Genomic DNA, 26,809 nt, shown 5'->3' with positions numbered 1-26,809 from the left:
AGCTGTGAGTTCCACAGCCTTTGTGGTTTACTGATTGTATCCTCAGCTCAGGGGCCAAACAGTATTACAGAGGAGGGTATGGGAGCTGTTCACTAACCTCCAAGTATTACATATCCTAAGTTCAGAGGACATTGTATGCAGTAAATTGCAGCTACCGAGTTGGAGTTTGTGGTGAATTCACAATTCATCAACCTTCTGTACATTGTCCTCTGTTGACCCCCATCCTTCGTTGCTCCAGGTTGAACAACAAGGTGCAGAAGTAAATGAAATCTCTACAGAACTAGTGGACACCGTGATGGCTGTTTAAATATTTTATGGAATTACCCTAAGTGCACTCATCCCTTAGCAAACATAGCGATAAATTAACAAAGAGTGTTTTTTAATCATCTTCTCCCGTAAGACACAAGCAATATAATCATGTTAGAGCGTGTTCTGTACAGAGGCTCGTGTCACAGCACAGTCTTCATAGTAATTATTACCAAACATGACAGCATACATACATCTTGTATATAAGCGAGGACTGCAAGCTTCATCATGTCCCCCAAAGTGGGAAAAACGCATAAAAACATTTTTTTTCATGTCCAGTTCTTTTAACATTAGACATTTTTTATTTGAATACAGACATGCATATTTTCTTTTGTTCACACTTTTGTCCCATCCTATTGTAATGCGGAGCCCCAAGTAGGGATCTTTGCGTATGGGGCAAGGTCAGAGGTCGCTCCTCACGATGATGTCACATCTGCTTCTCGAAATAACGGCTTTAAAAGGACAAGTGACTTCAGGCAGGTCCCACCAGGGTGCGCTTAGGTGGGTGCCACACATGCGTGGCATCTAGACATCCGCACAATGTGGGGGGGCATAGAGCGAGGTAGAGTGTGTGTGTATGAATGTATGTATGTATAAGTGATAATGCCTGTATGTATGCATGTGTAAGCATATGGTGTTATAGTGGGTATGTGTATGTACATATGTTTAAGTGTATGGTGTTAGAGTGTATGTGTGTATGTATGTGCAATTACATTGTGTAAGAGTGTCTGCATGTGTAAGTGTATGGTGTTAGAGTGTATGTGTGTATGTATGTGCAAGTACATTGTGTAAGAGTGTCTGCATGTGTAAGTGTATGGTGTTAGAGTGTATGTGTGTATGTATGTGCAAGTACATTGTGTAAGAGTGTCTGCATGTGTAAGTGTAAGGTGTTAGAGTGTGCATGTGTTACTGTGTTAGTATGGGGTGTTAGGGTGTGTGTTAGTGTATGATTTTAGCATGTGTGTCAGCAAATGGTGTTAGAGTGTTTGTGTGTATGTTAGTGTATGCCGTTAGCATATGTGTCTTAGTATTTGGTGTCAGCGTGTTTATGTTAGCGCATGGTGATTGTGTGTCAGTGTTTTGTGTTAGAGTGTAAGAGGTGACCTAGATTTAGGGGTGCGAGAGAAAGAAAGGATGAAGACAATGTGTGTATGTTATAGTGTATGGTACGAGAATGAGTGGGTGTTAGAGCGAGCTTACATGTTAGTATGTGCATTTCTTTTAGTCTTTTAGGTCCCAGGGGGTTCCAAAGAAATACAGCATCCATGCCCCACTAGCCCTAGGCTCACCCCTCGGTAGCACACATTTTTTCACACTTTTGTTTCATTATAAACAATATTAATCTGTATAAAAAATAACTAAACACTAATTTCTCAACATTTTAATGTTATTTAGGGGAACTTTTACCTTTTTTTCCCTTTCTGTTTCACATTCTGTTACCCCAAAAATATTTTCATTATAACTACCAAACCAGGGTGTTTAGAGAAGCACTTCCGTTCGATTACAATCAATTCCATTACAAAAAGTTCCGGTTCCCATTTATGGTTGAGGAAAAGTTCTAGCATATTTTTTTCTAGTCCCACCTTTTACCGACGTCAAATAGTTCATAATAAAAAAATGTAATGACTCAAATAACCTGGGGGTCTAGAGCAATCGTTTCCGGCTTCCATCCCAAGAAGAGTGTTCTATAATATATTTGAAGATGTTATGTAATGTACCGGTACTAAACGACCCTAAATGCAAAAAAAAATGTTTTAATGTGTTTTTGATATTGAAGTTACTTTAAAGTCAATTAAATATTAAATGCTACATATGAAAAAAAGCATTTTGTGACATTAATTAAATATATATATATATATATATATATATATATATATTGCCCTGAGCTCAACCCTATTAAACACCTTTGGGGTGAACTGAAACTGAACACTCTACTGGATGGACGGAAAAAAATTCCCACAGAATCTTCTGGAAAAACTCTTCCCAGAACAGTGGCTGCAAAGGGGGGACCAACCGTATATTAATGTCTATTTATTTAGAATGTGACGTCATCAAAGTCCCTGTTGGTGTAATGGTCAGGTGTCCCAATACTTTTGTCCATATAGTATATCTATAGTATAAGAAGAGGCTATTACAGTGAGAGACTTTAAACGGATTAAGGTTTGAGTCTTTACATCAAGAACAACGGGCAGACTAGACGGGCCGAATGAGTCTTATCTGCTGTCAAATTCTATGTTTCTCCTATTATTATGTTCTATGTTTTTATTTCTTCTTAAAGAGACAGTTGCACTCACCTTTTTTTACATGGAACAATGAAAAATATGTTTTTGATTTTTACTAATTCTGTCCAAGTGCTTCCATCTCTGGGATGACTGTTAATATTAGGGGGTTTAGTGATTTCACACACTCCGTTACTGTGCCTGGGTCACATGCGCTTGAACACGGAGCAGGAACGATCATACATGTACTTTGCAGTGCATATATCCTTTGCATCGAGGGTTGAATAGAGGGTGCCAGTATAAGCACAATGGTCAAGTTTAGGGTCTCATGTAATGAAAGAATAGGACAACTTAAATTATTCATTAAGTTTATGTAAAAATGATTGAGCAAAGTGCTTGTCTGCCTCGCTACAATATATAATGTATACAATGTATATAATCCACTCTCCTGCCCTCCTGCAAAGCCCAGAAAACTGAGAGTGTCTGTGTGAGTGTGTGGTTTGCCAGGGTGTGTCTGCGTGAATGTGCGTGGTTATTAGGGAGGTGAGAAGGAACATTTAGATGCTGCAAAATACTTTTCCTGATAGGTAAACTGCTCACTATCTGTCATAAAAGTCTCTGTAACCCCTTCAGGCCCGGGGGTTTTCAAGAACTAAGGACCAGATTTATTTTTGCCATTTTTACCATATATTTGTTAAACCAATATTCCCCTTTTCCATATTTGATGAAGCCGGAGAAAATTCTACATCATTTTAGAAGTAGGGCCTTCTTTTAAAATCATATAAATACATAAAGCATAATAATAATTAGCAATGATAGATAAAAAGAAATAGATATATTGTGGGTGTCATCACACTGTGATCAGCAAGCAGGGCTCCATGGCAAACTTTAGCCAATCATCACAATGAAACGCGTAACAATCTCTTATGACAAACTGATGATGGCAATTCCATTTGCTACAACTTGTTCCTAGAGGGAGTTTGCGGAACACCCTCAACATTACAACCCCGCAACATTTAGGCTCTGCCTATTCTGCAAGGCCCATCCCAAAATACATATTTTGTGCATGATAGAACATTACCACGGCAACCAAATACCACTACTAATTTGTAATTATACTTTTTTTAATGGATAAAGGCAGACTGCTCAAAAAACCCATATCCAGGTACATGGGCATGAGGTCATATGAATGACATCATCAATGTAATTGTCGATTTAAAGTGACAATATTAAATAACTTTGCGTGAGATCTCTAGACGCTGCATTGTGTTAGGACTCCCTTAAATGTTTAAGAAGAATAAAACTCATTCCCTTAGTGCAGGCATGTCCAAACTTTGGCCCGCGGGCCGGACTTTGGACATGCCTGCCTTAGTGAATAGATTTCCTTCTCTTCTCCAACCATTCTTTGTATATTTAATCTGTCTATACAGGCAGGTGCAACTCCGCTCAGAGTTTGCAACCTGGAGGCAGATTTTTTTTTTTTGTTGAAAGTTTATTGGGTGGGGCGAAAAAAACTTAAAACCATGCCACACCTTTGTCAAGACTTGTCTGCAAAAGAAGGGACTGCAGGGAACATGGGATACAGTCATTCAATAAAAAGAAAAATTCAACATTCTTAAAGAATCAGTCAGCGTCAACACACCTTGGAGGACGTGTAAATAGGTGTAGGAGGGCAAACATTTATAAAAAGGAAAAGTTTGGGAGAAGAAGACATTAATTTGGCCTCAATTGTTTCCAGAGGTTCTTCTCTTGTGGATATACACCAGGTATGTAAACATAAATATATATATATATACCACCGTTTCATTGAATTTTGGCAACATTGGCAAGTGATACAAATTATGTGAATTTTTAATTTTTGTATATATATATTTTTTTCTGTATATTTCTATATTTCTATATATATATATATATATATATATATATATTTCTGTATATATATATTTACCGTATGTATATATATATATATATATATATATATTTCTGTAAATATATATATTGATATATATATATTGCTTTATCTATATATATATTTCTGTAAATATATAGCTATATATATATATATATATATATATATATTGCTGTATCTATATATATTTCTGTATATATATATATACATATATATATATATATATATATATAGGTGTTTCATCTATAGAATTTGTATTCAGGACAAAGTATATTCTTGTAGTGTGATTAGAATAGAAATATGATTTTATGGTAATGGTATCAGTGAGTATTGAGTATACTGACAGTATTATCACATTTGCCATATGATTAATTGCTATATAAGTTAATATATATCTATATCTTTGCCCCAGACAGTATATGTTGCTGAGGTTACTCAAGTTAGTTTTCGGATTGTTTTCACGTCTTATTACTTGTTACGAAGCCAAGTGAGTCAGCGGACTATTGGACTTTCCGTGTGTTTATTATCTGATAATATTACTGAATTTTAGTTAATATTATGAACGCTTGATATGGAAAAAGCAATGAATGCTGAGCAAAAGGAAGCAGTTTCTGTTTTGCGGATTATTTCCTTCTGATACAATCACAAAAATATAGAAAATGTACCCAATTAACCCTTGTGTTTTCTACGGCAGCAAATTAATGTCACAGCTGGATCTCTGTTAAATAGGGAGTGGATCACCTGTATTCAAGCAGTGATTTACAAACGGCACGCTAGTAATTAAATCACGTAGACTGTCTAATCTTGACACTCTACTTGTTACCTCTGTGATCCTGATTGCTCGTTATAAAAATGGACCTCCTGTCAGCTAATAGATTCTGGAACATTATTTCCATGGCTTGTACAAATTGATTATCTGGCAGATACTGTAAGAGGTACTCCTTTTAAAAGCATTGTTCGGAAAATGGGATGTCAACGGAGCGATACAAATATTTCAGTAGGACACTAGATAATGGGTCCACCTAACCAGAAAAGTTATGGAACGGGAGACAAACCCTAACCCCCCCCCATATAAAGGTGTACTGGTACAATGGTCCTCTATCTGCTCCGGCACCAAGACCTCAGCCCCGACATACACATAATTCCTTGTTAACAAGAAGGTAATGATGATGTTACCAATAAATTACTCTTCTTGGACCATAATATAGGTTCCTTTACAGGCTGACAATTTTTAGAAAGTGAAGCAAGATATATATAAAAACAAACGCTAGCAATAAACATCATGGAAACCAGATGCACTGGTCATGGATTATTCCAGGAGGGTTTCAAAAGGGTTTTGAAGAACATCTATCATTCTGTGGATCAAGTAACCTGACTTTATTAATAAATGAATGGGCATCCAGAGCTCCTTTTTTCTCTTGAATGATCAGCAATTTGAGGAGATCGGATGTTTTTATCATTCTTGGTCGATGTTGGCCATTCTGGCCTATACTCAGGTCTTGCCTATACTCAGGTCATCTTTTTTGTGGTTTAAAGGGTTACTAGACTGAGACATCAATTGAGATGTAATTCATGAACAGTTGGCGGACTGTATGTTCCTAGACCAAATTCGCCTACACCAGTAAACCGTGTATTCTGGCCTAGGGCATCAGACAGGGGGTTGTAGCCCCTGTGCCACCCTACCAGGGGCAGATCACTGTATTGGTGAGGTCTATGCCGACTAGTAGTACCTATTGCAGTATATCTACTTGATGGTCTTGAGGTTCTAAACATTCACTTAGATTTGTATGACATTTCTATCATTTGGCTCATTGCTGTTTTGGGGGTTTAGAGAGGTTGTAAAATGTATCGCAGCTTGCAGAATAATATTCCAAGAGAAGTTATTTTTTTAATAAGTGAATAGTGTCATTTAGGACAAAGGTACCTAGAATGCATCGTCTTTCTAGGACTCAGCACTGAAAGAGGATTTTTTCTTTACTGAAAGAGGCAGGAATGATTATAAATCCAATGATATTACCGCATTAGTAGTGGAAAAAAACAGGAGACAAGTAGAGTCAAGTTGATATCTTTTGGCTAACTTAGTATCCAAAGAGAATATATATATGTTTTGACATGTGTAGCCATGTGTCTTTGCTCAAGGTGAGAGTTGACTTTGCTTTGACTCGCGTTAGCGCTAGTGATGACTTGTAGTTAAAATTCTGGCGTGGTTTTTTTTTGGGGCAAATACAAAATCTATCTAGAAAAAACATCAGAAATATAGCAGGCGTTATTGCAGCGATGCCTGTTCATGGTCCTAGTCCTATTAGTCATTTTAACCAAGGCACTCTGGTTCACATATGGGTATATTTTATCCTGGTTCCCTTTTGTTGATTATTGAGAATTTGGGTAAAATCTGTATTTGTGTTCACGATTTACATGTACATTGATGAAAAGGATTTCTGAAATTGAGTGAAATAAGATATTCCCGTCCTTGCTGTATCAGAATACAGAAGCCAGTAATAAGGGTATGGTGGGAGTTGTACTCGACGGCAGCTGGAGTGCAACAAGAGGGTCTCTCATCTTCTCAAGATCAATAAATAGAAATAATTTGATAAACTTGCTTGAGTAAATCTTCCAAAATTAGAAAGCCTGGGCATTAAATCTGTGCTTGTCAGAGTAGCCATGTTTAGACCCACAAAGCTTATTAGTCTCTTTCATCAAAAGAATGGATTTACTGATCAATAAAATAAAACCTTTAACTTTTCAAGAGCTGGAGGGATCTGGGATCTCAGATTTCCATTAAAGAGAAATATTTAATTATTTATTCTCCATATCCGGTATCCTTCTTTGTCCGCCTTTATTTCAGGTTACAATGGTTAAGGTTGTTTTAACATTATATGATATGAAGATTTGCATATTTTTGAAAGACCAATGCATTTTGCAGAATAATCCTATTTTATGCGTACACTGTGGATGAAGATCACTTTAGAGTCTCAGTGTTACGTACGCACTGGTGCCCTGCTTTATCACTGGTGACGCATGCTTAGGAATACACCCACCTATTTGACTTGCAGGGAAAGACAGTGATTACCTTGAACCAAGTTGTCAACATAAGGTGACCGTTGTTAATATCAGTATCAATGTCAGGTTTGCGGAAGACTGGAAGGTTCAGCTGGCTTTTTATGAATGCCAGGAGAAGAGAGTCCAACAGAAGTGAGACATCTCACCAACCCCAAAAAGTTATTCATAACTTCATAACTTTGTCTTAATGTTGGAAAAAGTTGGGGTGTATTCACCAACGCTGGAGTTCGCTGGGAAGTTGTGGTTTCACCTTCGCTATGTCTTATAAAGCATATCCCTCCAACATTTCGGAGGTCCAGACCGGGACATCTTTATTGGGTCAGGAGGTGGTCAGAGGCAGGGTCAGGACAGGACTTTGCCTGAAGAGCTACCTCAGACCCTCTCAGCTTCAGAGTGTTGCGAGGCGGCCATATTCAGGGCTATGATTTTACGCCTCTCTTGTCCGGTCAGGATTTCCTCATCTAGTCCATGATCCCCGCTACCCAGCAGGCCTGAAAACCAAGACAAAAGTATCATTAATGGCTGACCAAGATAGGTTTCACCAGCTAGGCCTGCATAATGTATGGCTGAATTGGTGAGGTCATCTTCAAAAATCCTCAGTGATTAAACGAGGCATCATAAAATAATATATTTTTATTGGACTATCATATTTTAAGGTGGCGCTTTCAAGAGTATCAACCTCTACATGACTATGCACTGTAGAGGACCAAGTTCTTTACGCAGGAGATGCTCACTGAGGTTCACTCGTCATAATTCATTATGAAGTCTCGTTATGGTGAATACAGCCCATTGGCTCTTCGTGGCAGTTTGGTTAATCCTGAAATCTGACGCTCATTCCAGAAGGGACAGGGACTCACAACGGCCCACCTTGTCTGCTGTGTCTATTAAGAAAGCAATTGGGTCCAATAATAATAGAAGGAATGTGTTCTCTGCGCCTCGGGGAAGATTTGACAGAAATAAGCAGCTTACACCAGCTAAAATCAGAATAACCCAGCTATGAAGTCCTGACATGTTGGAGAATAGTTTCTTTTAAATAGTATCTACTTTTTACCATATATGGTCAATAGAAATTATCTTGTTTGTTTAAAGTATGAAATGTCTTATTTTCCTCAGTCAGTTGTGGCTATAAGATATAAGCGTCATTTCACATAAAATCTTTATATTGTAGTCACAAATAATGAAATATAGGGCCGGACTGGGTATAACCATGAGGCCATGGCACTTTAAGGCCAGCTGCCGCCGAATGGCGTCAGTGTGGCCGATGGCTGTTTATGACAGGCCACACATTACTTCTTTAAGCTCACATAGAGCGGCAGTTCGGGGGTATATGGAATAGTTGGGCAGCGGCCCACCGGGGCATTTGCTATGTGGGTCAGATGGCCAGTTCAGGCCCTGTATATGTGTTTTATTACTGAAGTACAATTTTAAGGGGAAATCTGTTATGATTTTTTTTTAACTGTAAGATGGAAAAATGACATAGAATTTGAACAATAAAGGTTGCTAATGCATTCGTCGTGGGCAATCCTGATGATGTCAGTGGGCGTTCCCGCTGATGTCAGTGGGCGTTCCCGCGGACATCGTGGGAAACACCGCCATTTAAGGGGGAAAGGGGCGGGGAGTGGGGTGTGTCAAGACCCTCCTCCCACGACCCGGAGTATTCGGATGTTGACCCGGAGAAGCAGGTCAAACCTGATGAGTTCCCAGATAAGGCAATGTCTGTCATTAGGTTTATTAAATCTGTCTATCATATAATATTTGTCTATAAAATCTCCTGATTTCAAGGTATTTTGTTTCAAACTGCTGAATTTGATTTATTTCAGGTGACTATGGAATGGATAGCATAAGTAAGAAAAGTTATCGCGACGGCGGGGAAGTCACTGGAAGAAGTGAGTTTCAACATTCCTACACTATACTCTAAATCTATATTAACGAGCAAGTATTGTTCCAAAATGAGTGAATCCAACACAGAATTAGATACAAAAATAATATGTATGGATTAGCACAGGGAACTTGTAATTTTATTATTTTATATATATATATTTTTATTTTTTTAAATTTAATTTTAATATTTAAATGTATATTTCAAGCTTGCAAAAAATATTAAATACAAAACAAAAATATATATGTTACAATTTGCCATATTGAAGTACTTGAAATTTCATGGAAAAACAAAATGTGGTTACAATAACAGAATTTTGATTTTACAGCCTATACGGAAACCGTAACATCCTCATCAAGACTTGTATCTTTACCACCAAGTAAGTTGACACCTTTTCATATTAAAATATGAAATATGAATGGTGAGGGACAAGTGGCTTTCTAACTTGTTAATCATACATTATAAAAGGCCAGTCCTAGGATATTCATCCAGTAAGAATATCTATTTTTTATTTTTACTTTACTAAGAGGGTGGTAGATAAGTGAAACAGCCTCCCATCAGAGGTAGTAGAGACTAACAGAAGATAAGATGAAGGTCTAATTAAGGTGTTATTTATTTAAATATTTAAATATTTAAGTAAACTATATATTTAAATATTAATATATTTATTTTTTATATATATTTTTGATATTTATTATATTTTTTTTTAAATCACCAAGGGACTTATCACATGGAAAGCAAATTGTAATTACCGGTATTTGATTGATTCTGATACCTAATAATACATAGTGATATCAGGAAGATGAAGCTCTCTTGCAAACTCCTGGCTTAGTAAATACCAAATGAATATAGTGAATGTCCCCTCTCTCCATTTTGTGTCTGAACAGAAGGGGCGAACAGTAGTGGCTCCAAACTTTCCTACCAGACCGGAGGGGGTGGAATGGAAAAAAAGTCCGTGGTCCAAAGCAGCACCAGCTACGTCACATCAGGTAGGTGTCTGTAGGACATTCAGCGGTTGACTCAGTCTTAGAGGCGGAAGGACAGGGACAATTCTGATCTGTCCTACATTGTATGCAGTCCTTAATTTCTTTTGTACGTATCTGGAGTAATGTCCTTATAACACATGGTTCATGGTTGCTATTCTGCAATAGGTGGAAGTTCAAGATTAAACACTAGCACATCTGGATCCCGATACCCTCAGTCCCCAAGTTCCACGCTCACCGTCTCCCCAAATTCAACCTTCGAAAGGAAAACTTACACCTCCACCTCTCGCCAGGGAGGATACGAAGGTATGAAGGGATCAACGCTGTCATTTCTAATTGTAATATAAACGTGTATCTGCTTGGCAATCAATAACCTTTTTATTTTATTTGTTTGTAATGTATTTGTAACATTTGCTTTCCGTGGGGTATATGGTTCCCCTGTGCTTTCCCGGAATAAGCAACAAAAAAAAGCATTCTAAATAATCCTGGTCGCCTCTTTCTCTCCAAATTGTTTACTTCCAATATGCGGATTGAGAAATTATTTTTTGTTCAAACTGGTATATAAAACAACAAAAACGTACTCTTTTATAAATAAAATGTTTTGCTATATAGAAGAGCAACTTATTGCAACAGGTATTGTAAAAAAAAAAACACAAATCAAATGTATTTCTTTTACCCCATCCTAGGAAGTTCCAGTGGGAACTCTTCACCGGAATACACTAGAAAAGAAATGGGTATGTTTATGTTTAAAGATCATTAGCTACAAAAAATATAATTAGTAAAAATCAGTGTTTGTCGAGGACCCTTGGTAAGCATTATATCATTTCCAGGGGTTCCAAAGCCAGCCTCTTTGGGGTGCTGTTCCACCTCTTCTGCTAAATTGAGCACTTTTGCAACCAAATACAACACTAGACACATCATTCCTAGTAGTTAAATGTCCAAATCCTTCCCAGAAATAATAGTTTAATCAAGTTTTATTTTATTCATAATTTTTTTTTTTTTTTTTGCTGGGGACTTTTTTATTATCATGTGACACAAAAGCTAGCATTGATAGGCTGTCACCAACGAACCAGAAAAAGCTTTTTATGTGTTTATGTTTTTATGTGATAAAATAATTTGATGAGATATCTGATAAGTTTACATCCTAGAGAGCGCAAATAATATATTGTCTAGGTGGAACAGCATCTTTAATATTAACATTATAGATAATGGTGCCCCCATGCATTAACATCGTGTCCTATAGGACAGGACATCTTTAAGGTGTTCCATAGTCTATCTAGTACGGCATTCCAGGCATTAATTGTCAAAAATATGAAGCGATAAATATGTATTGTGTATAAAATTATCTTAACATTTTTGTGCAACTTCTTTCTTACAATTTTAATATATTGTATTGTTTTATTTTTTTATATAGCATCTTCTTCCACAAGGGGGCGCACTCAGAGCAGAGGTGAGCACTTATATTTATCATTATTCGGAAAAAAAAGGCAACTTCTAGAAACTTTGACTTAAATATTTATTGGATAGAATTAAGACATAAGTAAACAAATATTTATTGGATAGAATTAAGACATAAGTAAACAAATATTTATTGGATAGAATTAAGACGTTAGTAAAGAAGAGCCTTCATTTAGGATCGTACAATAAACATGACCTCATAAAACAATGAACATCGATTTACTATCCTTATAAAATCAATGTAAATAAATAACCACAAGTTATCATCTCTTAAAAAAAAAGTAAAAAAGTTGATATTTTGGTTTTGTAATTAGTGATTTTCTGTTTACAGAGACTGAAATCCGTACTCGCCTCCAGAGTGCATCACCCTCCACAAGATGTACGTATCATCACTATTCCGAGTAGCAGTAATGCGTTACCAGAATGGGTGTCAAACATTGTTTTTAGCTCCCCTCAGGTCTTATTGAACTATAATTCTCATCATTCAGGCTTTTTTTTCTTCTTAAAACATCACATGTAGGCTTAGATCACCGGTGTCCACGGATGCTGAAAGGCAAAGGCATTACTGTTCGTCAACTACAACCTATTGTCCTAAAATGCAACCGGGTTTTCGATCGGGCATGTCCTTCTAAAAGTTTTTATTGCCACCATTTATTGCCACTGTTATTGCTTGTCTTTCATGCCTTTTTCTAAAATACAACAACAGAGTAATGTTCAAAAGGCAAAAAAACTTCCCATTCCCAGTTATTTGAAGGGATTGTGACTATGAACACAATGTTTCTTGTTTCTCCAGGGACAGAACTTGACGATGTGAAGAAACTTCTAAAAGGTGGACGTTCCACCAGCGTCAGCCCCACCAGATCTCCAACAAACACCCTCCCTATTCCCAAAAAACCTGTCGTGGAAACAAAAATAGTAACAGAAAGCTCCCAGTCAGGTGAGGGTCTATTGACAGAAATGCTTTGGACTTGTCTCTTTCCTTTGTAGAGTCTTTGGTCATCCATTGGTACTCATCTCCCGTTTACAGTCTTGTTCTTCACATGATGGGTTTTCTAACTTTTCTTTGATCTCAGTTTCAGGAACATACGACACAACGATACTGGATGCTGCCCTCCCATCATACATGTGGACCTCCACGCTTCCAGCAGGGTCATCCATGGGTTATCACAACAACATGAGCTACGGGGCATCTATGATGAATGCCCAGTCTACAGGATCAGGTACATAGTCCAAGATTATGGGTGGGTGGGGGGGTTCAATATCAACCCCAATATCACACATTGGCTTTTTTAATTGAGAAGATGTTTTTTATGATATTTTTCTTTCTTTTTGTAGTATTTGGAATGCCCAATAACCTTGCACCAAGCTCTCCATCTCTGAATTCCGGGTATAACTCTTCCTCTGCACGTAAGTGTCTGCAAAAAGCTTTTATTAATTATCTTGACAGGGTAAAATAAGTTCACTCCTTTTATATAAAAATGTAGCCAAGGATGCCATAGTTGAGAGGTGTTCTGTAATAAAGCTTCACAGTTTATGTGTTCGTGCCAACGTTCTAAATTAGAACTCCGGTCAGCGGCCAATTAAAGCCTCATAGAGAATATATTAAATATCCAGTTCTTTCTCATAAGTTCCATAAGCACTACGTTGACCAAGCGTTGACAGGTAAATAATCATATATTTCTTTATTCACAGTATATGGTGTTCAGAACAATCTTGCCCCAATCTCTGTGACGGGTCAAGGACCAGGCCCAGTCACTAACACCACCAGTACAACCGCCACTTCAGGTAAGTGTTACCAAAACGACATATCCCTCACAAAAATATCATCGTCAGAAAAGTGGACACTTGTTTAGGAAGGGTTAATTACCAAAATGTTTTCTCTCATACAGGATACGGGGTAAAGAAGAATGCTTCACAGAGTTCTGGTGGGATGAGTACCACAGTTACCACATCAACTGGTGAGTACCGTATTCCAGTGGCCCTTTATCACTCCCATCACTCCTGTGTTCCAATGGCCCTTTATCACTCCCATCACTCCTGTGTTCCAATGGCCCTTTATCACTCCCATCACTCCTGTGTTCCAATGGCCCTTTATCACTCCCATCACTCCTGTGTTCCAGTGGCCCTTTATCACTCCCATCACTCCTGTGTTCCAATGGCACGTTGTGTTCGCTGATCCAAGTTTAAGCTTAAAAAGCTAATTGACCGTTAGAAAACCCTTTTGTAATTATGTTACAGCCAGAAATTCTCTTGTTCTCCATGAAAAAAGCTAAGTGACCCCAACTTTAGAACGGTAATGTATATTGCCCAACATTTAATGGTGACCCGCTCCCCTCCGCTGTTGTTATTATCACTAAGACGGAAAAAAAACATCTCAGCCTCCAGTATATTTATTTGTACAAATGTAGCACTTTCTATATATCTATATCTACCCTTTAAACGTTTTACCGTATATCTTCCTGCAGTTACCACTGGAAAGACCCAAGGTGATGAAATTCTCAGCAAGGATTACAAGTTCCTCCTTCTCGAGAAGGAGAAGAGCCCTTCCAAAAAAGAAGGAGACATGCTAATAATGTCCAAAGACACTGGCAAAGTCTTCACAGCCTCCAGCGGGGGTACTTCAGGTACACGTCGCCATCACTTTACCTTCTGATTACATCCAAAAACATCAAGCCTGCCATATAACGTATATAACGCCGCAAATCTGTGTTCTAGGCTCCTATGGGGAAGATGCAATAAAGAAAGAGAAACAAATGACCACAAGCGCAGACACGTTTTATAAAGCTGAAGCTAATGGTAAGAAGTAGCTCCATTAACCCCTTAAGGACAATGGGCGGTCCCTAAGTCCATTGAAAACAATGCATTTTGAGCCCGTACATGTACGGGCTTTGCCATTAAAGGGTTAAAAGATCCAAATTCTAATTATTTGGAATTACTATGACACTAATGACATTTTTTTTTGCTATAGGAGGATTGAAAGTAACTAAAGATAAAGCCACGTATGCAGGTAAGCATCTCTCTCTCTCTCTCTCTCTCTCTCTCTATATATATGTATATATATATATATATATATATATAACCTTTTATTATTATTATTTATTTATTATTATTATTTATTATTATTATTTATTAAGCACCAACAAATTACACAGTGCTGTACCAGTTAAATGTATATATATATATATATTAATTATTAATAAATATTAATTAAACCTCAATATATTTTATCTTGGGTCAGAGATACACCGAGCTGATGCGTTGAAAGCTGTGGATCACTACGATGGCGGACGGGCCACCAGCGATGCAGATGCCATCTGTGGACCTTGCGGCTCCTGTTGCAGGTGGTGGATGTGGATGCTCGGTTTACTTCTGGGACTTCTGTGCCTCCTCGGTCTTCTCTTCGGGCTGATATCTCTTTGTAAGTACCGTATTAGCCGGACGGGCCCTTTTCTTATTTACAATCCTTTTCCCAATGCAGACAGAAGCAATAAATCTCTGCCTGCTTAAAACAAAAAGCTTTTATTCTGTTAAATTCTCAGTGCAGTCTCAAAGCAATAAATACTATAATGCACACGTATTATTTATTTAGGATTTATTATTTATTAGTAGGGAATAATTATTAAATGGCATAAGATTCTCCATTAAAACAATGTATCATCTTCAAAAAAAACTCATTGTATAAATGATTTGAACGCACCGCTAAATACCCGCTAATTTAATTGTTAATATTGCCAAATGTATCAATCATTTGTCTGCAAATTTATTTTTTTCTGGCCTTTTTAGGGCAGGACGTGAAAAATCTCCAGTCCCGTGTAGACAGCCTCGAAAAGAGCAGCCCGACCAACAGGGCCGTAGCGGAATTCTTACAGTCTCGAGAAAGCGTGTCTGCGTTAGGAAGCGCGCCGGTCGGCTCATCCAACACCATAGACTTATCAAGTAGCACCGGCACCGGCACAGCAGCGCTCAGCGATCAGAACAAAGCACTGTTTTGGCAATATGTCAGGGAAAGAATGCAGACGGAAAGAGGTAATATATATATATATATATATCTCACTAAAGTTTGATACCTATTTCTTTTTATTACACCCTTATTCCTGCCATCGGAACTGTTTAATTATACCATTAGTTCCAACATAACTGTTTTATTCAGGTTTTATTGGCTTAAAACATCTGGAAACAAAGTTAACATTTTCTTAGGGAAAAATGATCACTTAGACATAATAGTATCACTCCCATCACTCCAGCTTAATGTACCTCCAACAAAAACAGACTTGTATTTTTTTTCTTTTTTTAGGTAAAAACTGTTAAAACCAATTATTATTATTTTATTATTAAAAAAAATAGGAATATGGATAAGTAGCAATATTAAAGAGTGATCCCCGCTGCCCTTCATTAATGTTATTCTGTACAATTGTTTTTCCAGGAATGTTTGTTGGTGAAAAGGGTGAACCGGGACAGAAAGGTAAGAGAATCCCTTAAATCATTAAATCATTAATGTTACCAAATCATGTAAATGTAATCAACAATAATAAGAGCAATAATGATAAGAATACAGAGGTTTAGTATTTAATAGGTGCCATGTCATACGTTGTAAAACATTTAGCAGTTCGAGGGGAGCTTTTATAGTGGTCTTGCAGCTGGAGGATGGGGGGTCCGAGAGTGTGGGGGTCCGAGAGTGTTGTAGGCTGATCCTCAGCTTGCTAAGAGACTACTCCGTCATTGACAGTCTCGGCGAGGACTAATCTCCAGTCCTCACTCCCCTGACCCCCCACCCCCCCGCCTATAGAAGATAAGAGGATATTTTACACATTTGTACTACTTGATGAGACCACCAAGGGGTGAAGTACCGGCTAATGGACAGCACTCAGGATTGCTTTCTAGAAAGCGATGCCGTTGAGATCGTGAAATTCTAGTAAAAATAAAAGTTTAGTGGATAGAGAGGGTAGATAGTAGCTGAAAAGGTTTCATTTATACCTTTGGGTGCTAGAAAAATGAAAAGAAATGGGCTTATGGATTCATATCTGTCATCAGGTTCTATGTTCTCATGTAAACTTTTTTCTTTCACTTGTTTAGGTGATATGGGTATGCATGGAGACAGAGGTGAGTGCAATCAGAATCGCATCCAATTCAAAATTAAAATAAGTTTCCAGAAGAAAAAAAATTATAATCTTGCCTCAATGGAGTCCAAACACAATTTATACTGTAACCCAATTGTATTTTCCCCTGATCAACATCAAGTATACTAATATAGTATTTTATATTAATCTGAATTAAATTACTAAACATGCATTTAAGAGGTTAATAATAAATCATGACATCAGATTACAGATTCATATGAGAAATCAAAAAAGACCAATCGCTGATATCATTGATGTTTATTTTCACAGGAGAGAGAGGCCTTCCCGGACCACAAGGTAAGAGATAACGTAATATGAGAGATACATTGAAATAGCGCATAATTTTATTAAAAGTATCCAAATGGGATATTTTCAATATTTATTAAAAATATTGAAGCCGGCAGCAAGCACAAAATAAATACAATTCCATTTATATTCTTTGTGACGAGGATCTGTAATGATTCTCGTAGAAAACTGCTACTGCCCATAGGGGGCGCTACCATATACACTGATAAAGTGACACAGGGAGTCTTTGATCTATGGAGTCTCATCAGTTATGATAGGGTTAATTTGCAATAATGAATTATATTCCTAGTTATTTACTATTGCAAAATTTGATTTATCTGTTTGTGCTGTGATCCCCCCATTCCTTTATTGTTCCAAATGTCAATCGGACCTGGTCTTTCTTTCTAACAGGAGCTCCTGGTCTTATCGGACATCCTGGACCAGAAGGACCAAAGGGACAGAAAGGCAGTGCTGGTAAGAACGTTTTAAACTGATTTATACATAGCTTATCCGTCATCTCTAATTATACTTAGAAGTAATAGCAAGGGGTCCCTTTACATTTACATCCCTTAAATTTGAAAATGTAAAGATGCTGTTCCTCCCACGCTACTTGTTGTCACACTTTTGCCCAACCCTCCCCAGAAAAAAATAAATAATTTTTTGTTAAATTTTTGTTCCATTTGTAATTTTTGCTGGGAACATTGAATTGTCACGTGACACAAAAGCAGACACTGATAGGTTGTTGCCAAGCAACAATGAAAAAAGTCTAAATGGAAGAGGACCATTAAATTTAGTACATGTCAGCAGTTTATTGTATTTATTATGTTAACGAGAATAATATTTTATTATATCGTCTGCTGGAATGCTCACTTTGCATTAAAATAACACGTAAGTAAAATGGGATATTTAATAATCTTTCTCCGTAGGGGATGCTGGTATCGAGGGCCCAGCTGGGCAAAGAGGACGAGATGGGATTCCAGGGCCCCGCGGTGAACCTGGTCTGCCAGGCATTGGAGAAAAAGGAGACAGAGGTATGTTTATTACTCCCCCAATGTATAATATACGAAGGGTAATAAATGCAAACCTAGAGTAATTATTAAGATGGTCGTTGCTACATGGGGCAATTTTACTCATAGATACATAGGTTTAAAAAAGACATATAGTCCATCAGGATCAACAATCATTATTATTATTATTATCTTTTTTTTTATATAGCGCCAACAATTTACGCAGCGCTTAGTACAATACATATACTCAAGGGGTCTCACAAGACTAAAATCGACAGACTAAGACAAACCGATACATTAGGTGGAGAGGCTCGGCTCGCAAGCTTACAATCTTGATTCCACAAACCCATATTAGTTGACCGAGAAGAAGGCAAAAAAACCTCACCGAGACAATAATGTGATTTCAAAGGCAAAAAAAATCCTTCTTGGCTCCAAGGCCGTCGGACTCATCCTGGGTCAACATTCCCTACTTTATTCGTGATAATTACCCCGTATGCATTTCATATCTACAAAAAAAAGAGCAATTTTTGTGCAAAGTGTAAAATGTAAAGCAATCAGCAGAGCCATCATATAGAAATCCATGGGGGGTGTGCTGATCAATCCAAGTTTAATGCTTTTCACCAGATTTGCTATAGGTAAACATTGATATTTATGGCTTATTGCATTTATTATGGTTGCCATGGTTTTCTCAATGCGTTTTTTTGTTTTGTAGGTATGGCTGGAGAACCAGGAATGCCAGGAGCAGCAGGCCAGCCGGGCTCAATGGGACTTAAAGGTAGATAAGTTTACATAAAGGGCAACTGTCTTCACCACGGCTTTTAATTTAACTAAATTTATTTACAATAATTAAAATACATTTATTTAAATTTTATTTTTTTTATTTATTACATTTATGTTCCGTATCCCTGATTGGTTCTTAAATTTGTGGACTCCCAAGAATAAAAACACAGCGAACAGCAACAAAAAAAAAAGAAAAACAAGCTTTTCATGATATATATTCATATTCTGTCTCCATTGGTGGATAATTGTGTTGTTCTTGCTCATGTCTGCAGGTGCAATGGGTCCACAAGGTCCACAAGGACTTGCAGGTATGTTTTTATGAACTTTTGTGTCTGTGTCTTTGCATAATGTATGTTTTAATATTTGGACTTTATCCAAGTGCACTGGCCAGCGCAACTGGGCGGCATTTCCATGCGTGTGGCACCGCTGTGTCCTGTTTCAGGAGATCCTTGTTAACTGAGCAATAATACTAGTTCATTAACTAGAAAGATGTAGGATGGGTTAAAATAACCAATTCTTGGCTTATAGAAGTAGTTGCTTATGATGAAATATTACACATTATGTTTTAAACCTTTGATCGCCATTAAAGTATTAAAGAGTTAATTGATAAGCACATACAGCCTGATGACTAATGACCAAGAAGGCCATAATAAAAAATCTCGATTTATGTAACGAGAACGCTTAAAAAATGGTTTATCTCCTTAAAGGTGCTCCAGGTCTTCAGGGATATAGGGGAGAACCCGGAGTACAAGGACCTAAAGGTGAGACCCTATGGAAATGTAACATATGGACAATCTCATGTTATAGTTTTTGAAAAAAATGTAGAAATTAGCTACTACTAGAGAATTAATTTGTCTAACAGAAAATAGGTTTGTAAATCTGTGTCCCTGGGGAAGCCATTTTGTGCTACATTCCTTCACTTCCTGCTGAGTTTTCGACAACATATGACAACATCCTGTGTACAAAATCTTAGTTCTAGAAAGGCAAATGTTATGCTACTTTTTTCTAATTTGAAATAAAATGACAGAAACCCTGAATAAAACTCTGCATTCTCTGTCTTTCTCGTGAAATAACAATAATATTTTCATTTTGAAACCAGGTGATAAAGGAGCTACGGGAGCGCCAGGGATTAAAGGTACGGCTATTTCCATACGTCGAAGTGAAATAACTTGATTTCTTGTAGACATAGGCAGTAAACCAAGTTTGGGCCCACCATCTTTCACCCCACCGTGACTTGCCTGGCCCTACACTCCTTGACAAACCTCCATCTTGCTTTATCTGTTTAGCCAACCCATGCTGTCTTTGAAAAAGTTATTTTTCAATATGAATTGTTAATGTTTTACTTTAAACCAACAAAAGTTGTTTTCATGTCGATATTAAGTAAATGTTACTTTTTTTTTAGGTGACCAAGGTGAAAAGGGATCCAGAGGTCTTACAGGTCAGTAAATAAAGCGATTGCACATAAAGGAAGTCATAGGAAAATAAAAAAAAACCCAAATGCTGATAAATTATCACAAACTAATAGGCATACCCGCCAACATCCCAGGGAAGGCCACCCGGAGCTCCCCCTCTTTGAGGGCATATCTAAGAGGCGGGGCTAGCTGTGCATAGGGTGGTGAATGGGTGGGACATAGACAGTAATGGGTGGAGATTAGGCGGGGACTGGACGGGGAATACAGGATTCGATTTCTTTTATTGAACATATAAAATAATATATATTTTTATATAACATTATTACCTTATATTTTCAGGAGAACCAGGACCACGCGGATTGCCAGGTCCAACTGGAGAGGCAGGCGCTAAAGGATCGGCAGGTTAGCTTCCCAACATGTACAATGCTGCGTAGACATGAATTATTTTTGTATGAAACATTACACACAGTTACAAGACATCACGTGTGTGTGTAATATTATCAGAAATTGATATATTGAAGGAAAATTATCATTAGAAATAAGTCTCATCTTATTGCCAAAACCCTATCCAACAATACATATTTTACCTTGTAAAACATAATTGTCATGTGATACAAAAGTAGGCATTTGTAGGTTATTTCCATAGCAACTGAAAAAAGCTTTTTTTTAAAAAAGTTTATGAGTTGTTTGTATATTTTTCAAACGTCAGATGAAGGAATAAAATGACAGATTTGCTATTGATATGCTTAACTATAAATAGAGAATGCAATTAATGCTTGTCTAACTGGAACTGCACCTTTAATGAGAGTAAGGTTGTTTACAGGTATAAGTTTTGCAACATTGTATTTAAATTAAAATATTACTATATGTTATATTATCACCCCCCCTCATTATACCTTTTAATTTGCATATCTTAGTGATCCGTTATTATATCATTACACGCCTTGATACTTACACCACTAATTAGCCTGTGGATTGTGTAGCTGGTATTACTGCAGTGACATAATGCGTACGTTTGTATCTTAGTTGACCTAATTGACCATTTCCAGTTTGTGGTCTCAAAAAACCTTATTTCCTGCAAAATCCATTTTAGCCAGCAGGGGGAGCCATAGTCACAATTTACAAGACCTTACTGACTAAGTGCTGATTATTCTTTTAAAAGATCATCAATATTTTATATATTTATCCCAGGCTCTAGTAAAATGAAAGGATTGTTATAAAGAGTTCCTTATAATACCGCACATAATTTTTAATTCCCTACTTTGTTTTATTATTATTATTATTATATTTTATTTATATAATGCCAACAATTTGATCAGCACTTCTTACAGTCCATACATTTAAAAGAGTATGACAAAACTAGAATTATCAGACTAAGATAAACTGATACATTAGGTAATGTTTATAATCTAGAGGAATGGGGTGTATTATTTATTATCATTATTACTATTGATGCTATAACTGCTATGGTGTAATTCGACATTTAAAACCAACACAATGACATTATTAGATCTAAATAGTTAAATGCCAAAGTGATATTGTGTTTTTTTTTTCTGTTTTTACTGTATAAAAAGCCTTATTGTTAGAGCTTATAATGTTATACCAAAAATTACATTAAATTAACAAAAATTGTACAAGGTGGAATAATTATTCAGGTTATGGGAGTATTAGCCGGCCACGTATACGCAAAATATTTTAGTTATTGCGTTAGGGAAATCCCAAGGATGTCGCCAGTTCCAAATTGGGCCAATTCATCAACTGAACTTAACAAGGTCCACGAACATAACATTGTAACATTGTAACACTGTTATTTAGGTTGACCTTAGTCCATCAAGTTCAACCCTTCCACCTTTCTTTCTTGCTTTCGATCTAAAAGAAGGCAAAAAAGCTATTTTTCTAACTTTACGCAGTGACTAATCGTGCATTTTCTTATAGGTCCACCAGGCCCAGATGGTCACCAAGGTCCAAGAGGTAAGTTCTATAATCCCATAATGGCAAAGATGAACTGATGTTGAAGAAGCAATGAACGGGTGTGGATAGAAGAGGATAAGGTGGGAATAAAGAGGAGAGAGAGTAGGGCCAGAAAGTCAGAACAAGTTCAGTGAAGTCCTGCTCCATATACCCAACTCTCTTTGGGTCCAGCTTTGGCCAACAACTTGCTCAGACCTCGTTGTGGTGATGGCAGAAAATAGTTCCAGATACATAATTTAAAAGAAAACTCTCAGTTCTCGTTATACGTCGAGTTCACCGGTCAGGGAATAAGGATCTCATAAATATTCTAATCATCGATGCGAGACCAGCGTGGGTTGCAGTTAGATAACGGGTGTTGACGTGCAGCAAATATCAATTTAGAAATAACCCCAATATTTGCTCTCAGTGTGTTATGGATTGATGTTGACTAACGATGTGCACGTTTAAGGTGAACAAGGAACCATCGGACTACCAGGGGCAAGAGGACCACCAGGATCGTCCGGGGATCCCGGCATGCCAGGTGAGGGCTTCATCCAAAAGCTGATTTGGACAACAATTATTCCATACGGTGCAAGCGTCCAGTGTATGAGTCCTGTGCTCATCAGAAACGCAGGAATAGACCGTATCCAAGCCTATGGCCAATAGCGTATACCAAGAATTAAACGTATTTATGCTACATTCTGCGATCATTCATTAATTAACAATTCATAATTGCCTGATTGCTTCCACGCACGGCAAATTCCGTTATCGTTTATATAGGCAGTCGATTCGGCGATCCCGATTTATGGCACATGTTTTATGGGAATGTAATAGTTGTCGAGTTAAAGGCAATTTTCTTTGGGACGCCGGAGCGAGTTTGGGGGCCACGAATTAAGCCAGTGAAAGTTTACAGCATAAATAATTCATTTACTAACAAAGCGCATTGTATCCAATTCCACATAATGCTTTTTGTGTCACTGTCCCTTCAATTATTCATTCCGTGTAAGAGGATCCACCAGAATGCTTGTTCAAGATTGTACTTTCCTTTACTCTGCAGCGCCTGGATAATACATAAATTCATATTTCATGTTTATTTATTTTTTTCTGTATTTTTAGGACTTCCAGGAGCACAGGGCCCACCAGGTAAAACTCCACTGACTGAATAAAACAATCAAAACTATCTTAGGTGTCCGTAATTACATGAAAAGTTACATAGTTGACAGTCCTGAGGTCATTGCTTCATATAGCGATCTGATGGCCAGAGGGACGACTACTGTGTATATATATATATATATATAGTGGCACTGAATTAGTTAAATTATTCTTCACTTTTATATATCAATACAGTGTACTCCTCGAGCTGAGCTGCAATGTAGCTACATCCCCATAGACTTCCACATACACACAAATCAATGTACACTATGATTACATCATAGCACCATATATGGAGATTGTTCTGCTATAGATAGGAAGAATTAGTGACATCAGAGTGGTATCTAAACAAACATATCTGTTGGTGTTTCAGGACCTCCCGGCACCCCCGGCAGAGCAGGAGCTAAAGGTAAAGAGGATTTTGGTATAAATGTAGTGAAGGGAGCGCGGGAAATCGATGCTTCCATAGTTTGTTATGGTTACCTAGTTACCGGTTCTTTAAACTTTTGGGTACCAATTCCAAACATTGATAGTCTTGGATCTAGAAATAGTTTGGGGGGGGGGTTCTGTAGACTAGAATCTGATGTCAGATGTCTTCTGCTCATCTAGTATGATTATAGGAGGTTTTCTAGACTGGCAGAAGTTGGCCCAGCCAATTTGGGGAGGATAAGGTAACCATGACAGACTCTGTAAATGAAGCCAGGCTGCGTACTAACTTGAAGAAGACTTGGTGACGTAGTCCGTGACCGTATGACAATTCACGCATGTTCTTCACTGATGTCTTGTAGGTGATGCAGGAGAACCAGGAAGAGTCATCAGCCAAGGTTTGTGATGCTAACGAACTTGAGCTAAGAAAACAAAACTAGTTAAAGGGCCACTTCAAGCATGATACAAATGCTCTTTATTTACAAATATACATTTCCCTCTTCAACATGCTAAGCAAATGAACCCTAGCATATCTGATATTCGCCTCTAAAGCTCTAATTACATAAAACAACACTTTTTTAAGAGCCTTTTCAGTTGTTATGGCAACACAATATAAGTGCTTGCTTTGGTGTCATGTGACAGATAAGAATTCCCTCAACAATTATGAAAAAAGGCAACATTTTACATGGTGAAAGAATCATTCCTAGAAAGGGCTCTGGAAGTCAGCAAAATGACATTTGGTAATAAAAAGTATTATATTTATCACAATAGGTGGAACAGCACCTTAAATACCCAGTACTGAGCGAAATGTGCCCCATTACTGATAAACAAGCCACGTACCGCAGTCACTAAGGCCTCTCCTCTTGTTTAGTAGGCACAAAAGGATCAAGTTTGATAAAAACGTGTCCGTTGTTACGTAGTAATTCACGGGGAACCATTATTTGTTTTTCTTTTTAGAGGGTAACACATATGCTCTGCCCGGACCTCCCGGACCTGCAGGACCTGTTGGACCGCCAGGTTCCCCAGGTGTCCCAGGTACGTAGAAACGCCTTCATTTGGTTTGTACAGGCCTCAAGAAGGTCAAGTCGTACAGTTCATTCATTCTATACATATAATTATCTTGTCTGCCTTGCTATGGCACAAAGAAAACATAACTGAAAAAAGTTTCTAAAAAGTTATAATAAACCATAATATTTATATTTGTAAACATATGTATTTTTTAATACATTTTATGTTTGATAAAATGTATAACGTTAATATTTCCCTGGTAGAATGTAACAAAATTGGTCCATTGGCATTTGGGTCCTTGAATTCGATGTTTCTGATATGTTTTGTGCATGGAGGAGCCAAACCTATCCATCAACAGGCCTCTTCTTCTTTCTATTCCCTGTGCGCATTTGTCTTCCAAACCCCCCTACGCTATGCTTCACACTCCTTGTGTTTTCCTGAGGACCACCTTGGAAGGTCGTGGAACCTACTGAGAGCGATAGACCATTTTCTCAGATAAATCCGTATCATCTCTTCCTTTTGTTCACTCTAGGCCCAGTTGGACCGGCTGGTCTTCCAGGACAACCAGGTAAATATTATTTCAAAAAGTTTCCACCTAAATCCACGATGCAGCAGCTTACATCCGCCACGAGGACCTCGTCCTGATTCTACATCCTTGATTTCAGGTGCCAAAGGAGCCAGAGGAGAACCCGGTGAACCAGGAATTACTGTTTCAAGACCAGAAAGTACGTGATTAATAATGAATTCCACTTTCATTTATTTATAAGGTTCCAACAGATTCTGAAGTCAACTTGCTGACCCTGATGAGAATATTCAGAGAATTTCGTATTTATAATAGTTCCTCAACACACAGAAAACAGTGAAACAGTGTAGAGTTTCACCTGAGCGAGAACGCACCCAGAGAGAAAGACGCACGGTGATGGAGGAGAACGCGCGCCCCACGGGAATAACGGCGGCCAAAAACGAAAATATTATTTATTTCAACGTTCTCTTTCTTCCAAGTCTCATTCGCCATGGGAGGAAAGCTATTTCTACCATCTTTTTACACTTCTGTTTCCTAGTTATTGCAAGAATAATTCAGAGATATCAATAAATAAATGAACAGAAGCAACTTGTCAGCATTCTAGAAAGTGCGAGTGATTTAGAGAAGATTGAATATTTTCATCTTGAAAACCCATATTTGGTTATTGTATTAGTAGCGATGTAGTGATCTTCTCGCTTTACACCAATGCAATTTATGAATGTGTAATATATATATATATATATATATATATATATATATATAATATCCACACTGTTTACAAATCTATATAAAATATATTTTCTGTCTTCTTAGATACTTTTGCAGCACAGAGCATGCCTGGAGCCCCCGGACCTCCCGGACCACCAGGTCCCCCAGGTAAGTAGATTCTGTCTAAGATGCCATTTTCTTGGGATTCTGCGAGATACAAAGAGGGCAGCGGATAAATGGAGCAGCCAGAGGTAGAGACTAATATAGTAACGGAATTTAAACACGCATGGGATCGGCATACGGCTCCTGAATCTAAGACGAGACCAACGACTGATTGAGTTCTTACATCAGGAAAAATGGGCGACTATATGGGCCAAATGGTTCTTATATTTTAAGTATTACTCTTGGCTTATGAACCGTATAATCTGGGCATCACATAGAACCTTCTTTCTTGCATTTATTTCATCCTGTTTCTTGATAGAATGTATTCATGAAAATTGGTTGACTTTCATTATTTCTTTGCTGTATGTGCAGGAGCCTCAATTCAGGGACCACCCGGACAATCAGGTGCTCAGGGACCACCAGGTCCAATTGGTCCTCAAGGGCCACCAGGTAGGACTTTGATCA

At 37.6% G+C, this 26,809-nt stretch overlaps 1 protein-coding gene across 4 annotated transcripts in view; it reads left to right on the top strand.

Moving 5' to 3' along the window:
- Positions 1 to 3,999: 3,999 nt before the first annotated feature.
- COL17A1 (collagen type XVII alpha 1 chain) overlaps positions 4,000 to 26,809 on the top strand; it is a 30,451-nt gene continuing 7,641 nt past the window's right edge. For all 4 annotated transcript variants that reach the window (XM_053450320.1, XM_053450319.1, XM_053450318.1 and 1 more), the window contains exons 1-39: positions 4,000 to 4,291; positions 9,315 to 9,380; positions 9,702 to 9,752; positions 10,261 to 10,362; positions 10,525 to 10,662; positions 11,043 to 11,090; positions 11,771 to 11,806; positions 12,146 to 12,193; positions 12,608 to 12,751; positions 12,888 to 13,034; positions 13,150 to 13,221; positions 13,507 to 13,599; positions 13,704 to 13,772; positions 14,280 to 14,438; positions 14,530 to 14,610; positions 14,783 to 14,821; positions 15,053 to 15,232; positions 15,598 to 15,840; positions 16,238 to 16,276; positions 16,888 to 16,914; positions 17,202 to 17,228; positions 17,628 to 17,690; positions 18,143 to 18,247; positions 18,936 to 18,998; positions 19,276 to 19,311; positions 19,711 to 19,764; positions 20,103 to 20,138; positions 20,406 to 20,441; positions 20,755 to 20,817; positions 22,351 to 22,386; positions 22,835 to 22,906; positions 23,482 to 23,508; positions 23,891 to 23,926; positions 24,306 to 24,341; positions 24,901 to 24,978; positions 25,484 to 25,519; positions 25,617 to 25,676; positions 26,288 to 26,350; positions 26,717 to 26,794. In XM_053450320.1, the coding sequence (XP_053306295.1) occupies positions 9,326 to 9,380; positions 9,702 to 9,752; positions 10,261 to 10,362; positions 10,525 to 10,662; positions 11,043 to 11,090; positions 11,771 to 11,806; positions 12,146 to 12,193; positions 12,608 to 12,751; positions 12,888 to 13,034; positions 13,150 to 13,221; positions 13,507 to 13,599; positions 13,704 to 13,772; positions 14,280 to 14,438; positions 14,530 to 14,610; positions 14,783 to 14,821; positions 15,053 to 15,232; positions 15,598 to 15,840; positions 16,238 to 16,276; positions 16,888 to 16,914; positions 17,202 to 17,228; positions 17,628 to 17,690; positions 18,143 to 18,247; positions 18,936 to 18,998; positions 19,276 to 19,311; positions 19,711 to 19,764; positions 20,103 to 20,138; positions 20,406 to 20,441; positions 20,755 to 20,817; positions 22,351 to 22,386; positions 22,835 to 22,906; positions 23,482 to 23,508; positions 23,891 to 23,926; positions 24,306 to 24,341; positions 24,901 to 24,978; positions 25,484 to 25,519; positions 25,617 to 25,676; positions 26,288 to 26,350; positions 26,717 to 26,794 (2,776 nt within the window). In that variant the 5' untranslated portion in view covers positions 4,000 to 4,291; positions 9,315 to 9,325. The remainder of the gene's footprint in view (positions 4,292 to 9,314; positions 9,381 to 9,701; positions 9,753 to 10,260; positions 10,363 to 10,524; positions 10,663 to 11,042; positions 11,091 to 11,770; positions 11,807 to 12,145; positions 12,194 to 12,607; positions 12,752 to 12,887; positions 13,035 to 13,149; positions 13,222 to 13,506; positions 13,600 to 13,703; positions 13,773 to 14,279; positions 14,439 to 14,529; positions 14,611 to 14,782; positions 14,822 to 15,052; positions 15,233 to 15,597; positions 15,841 to 16,237; positions 16,277 to 16,887; positions 16,915 to 17,201; positions 17,229 to 17,627; positions 17,691 to 18,142; positions 18,248 to 18,935; positions 18,999 to 19,275; positions 19,312 to 19,710; positions 19,765 to 20,102; positions 20,139 to 20,405; positions 20,442 to 20,754; positions 20,818 to 22,350; positions 22,387 to 22,834; positions 22,907 to 23,481; positions 23,509 to 23,890; positions 23,927 to 24,305; positions 24,342 to 24,900; positions 24,979 to 25,483; positions 25,520 to 25,616; positions 25,677 to 26,287; positions 26,351 to 26,716; positions 26,795 to 26,809) is intronic.

The sequence above is a fragment of the Spea bombifrons genome, chromosome 11 (assembly GCF_027358695.1).
Source record: "Spea bombifrons isolate aSpeBom1 chromosome 11, aSpeBom1.2.pri, whole genome shotgun sequence".
Taxonomy (NCBI): Eukaryota; Metazoa; Chordata; class Amphibia; order Anura; family Pelobatidae; genus Spea; species Spea bombifrons.
Note: the sequence above shows the minus strand (reverse complement) of the source record. Positions and strands in the feature narration are given on the sequence as shown.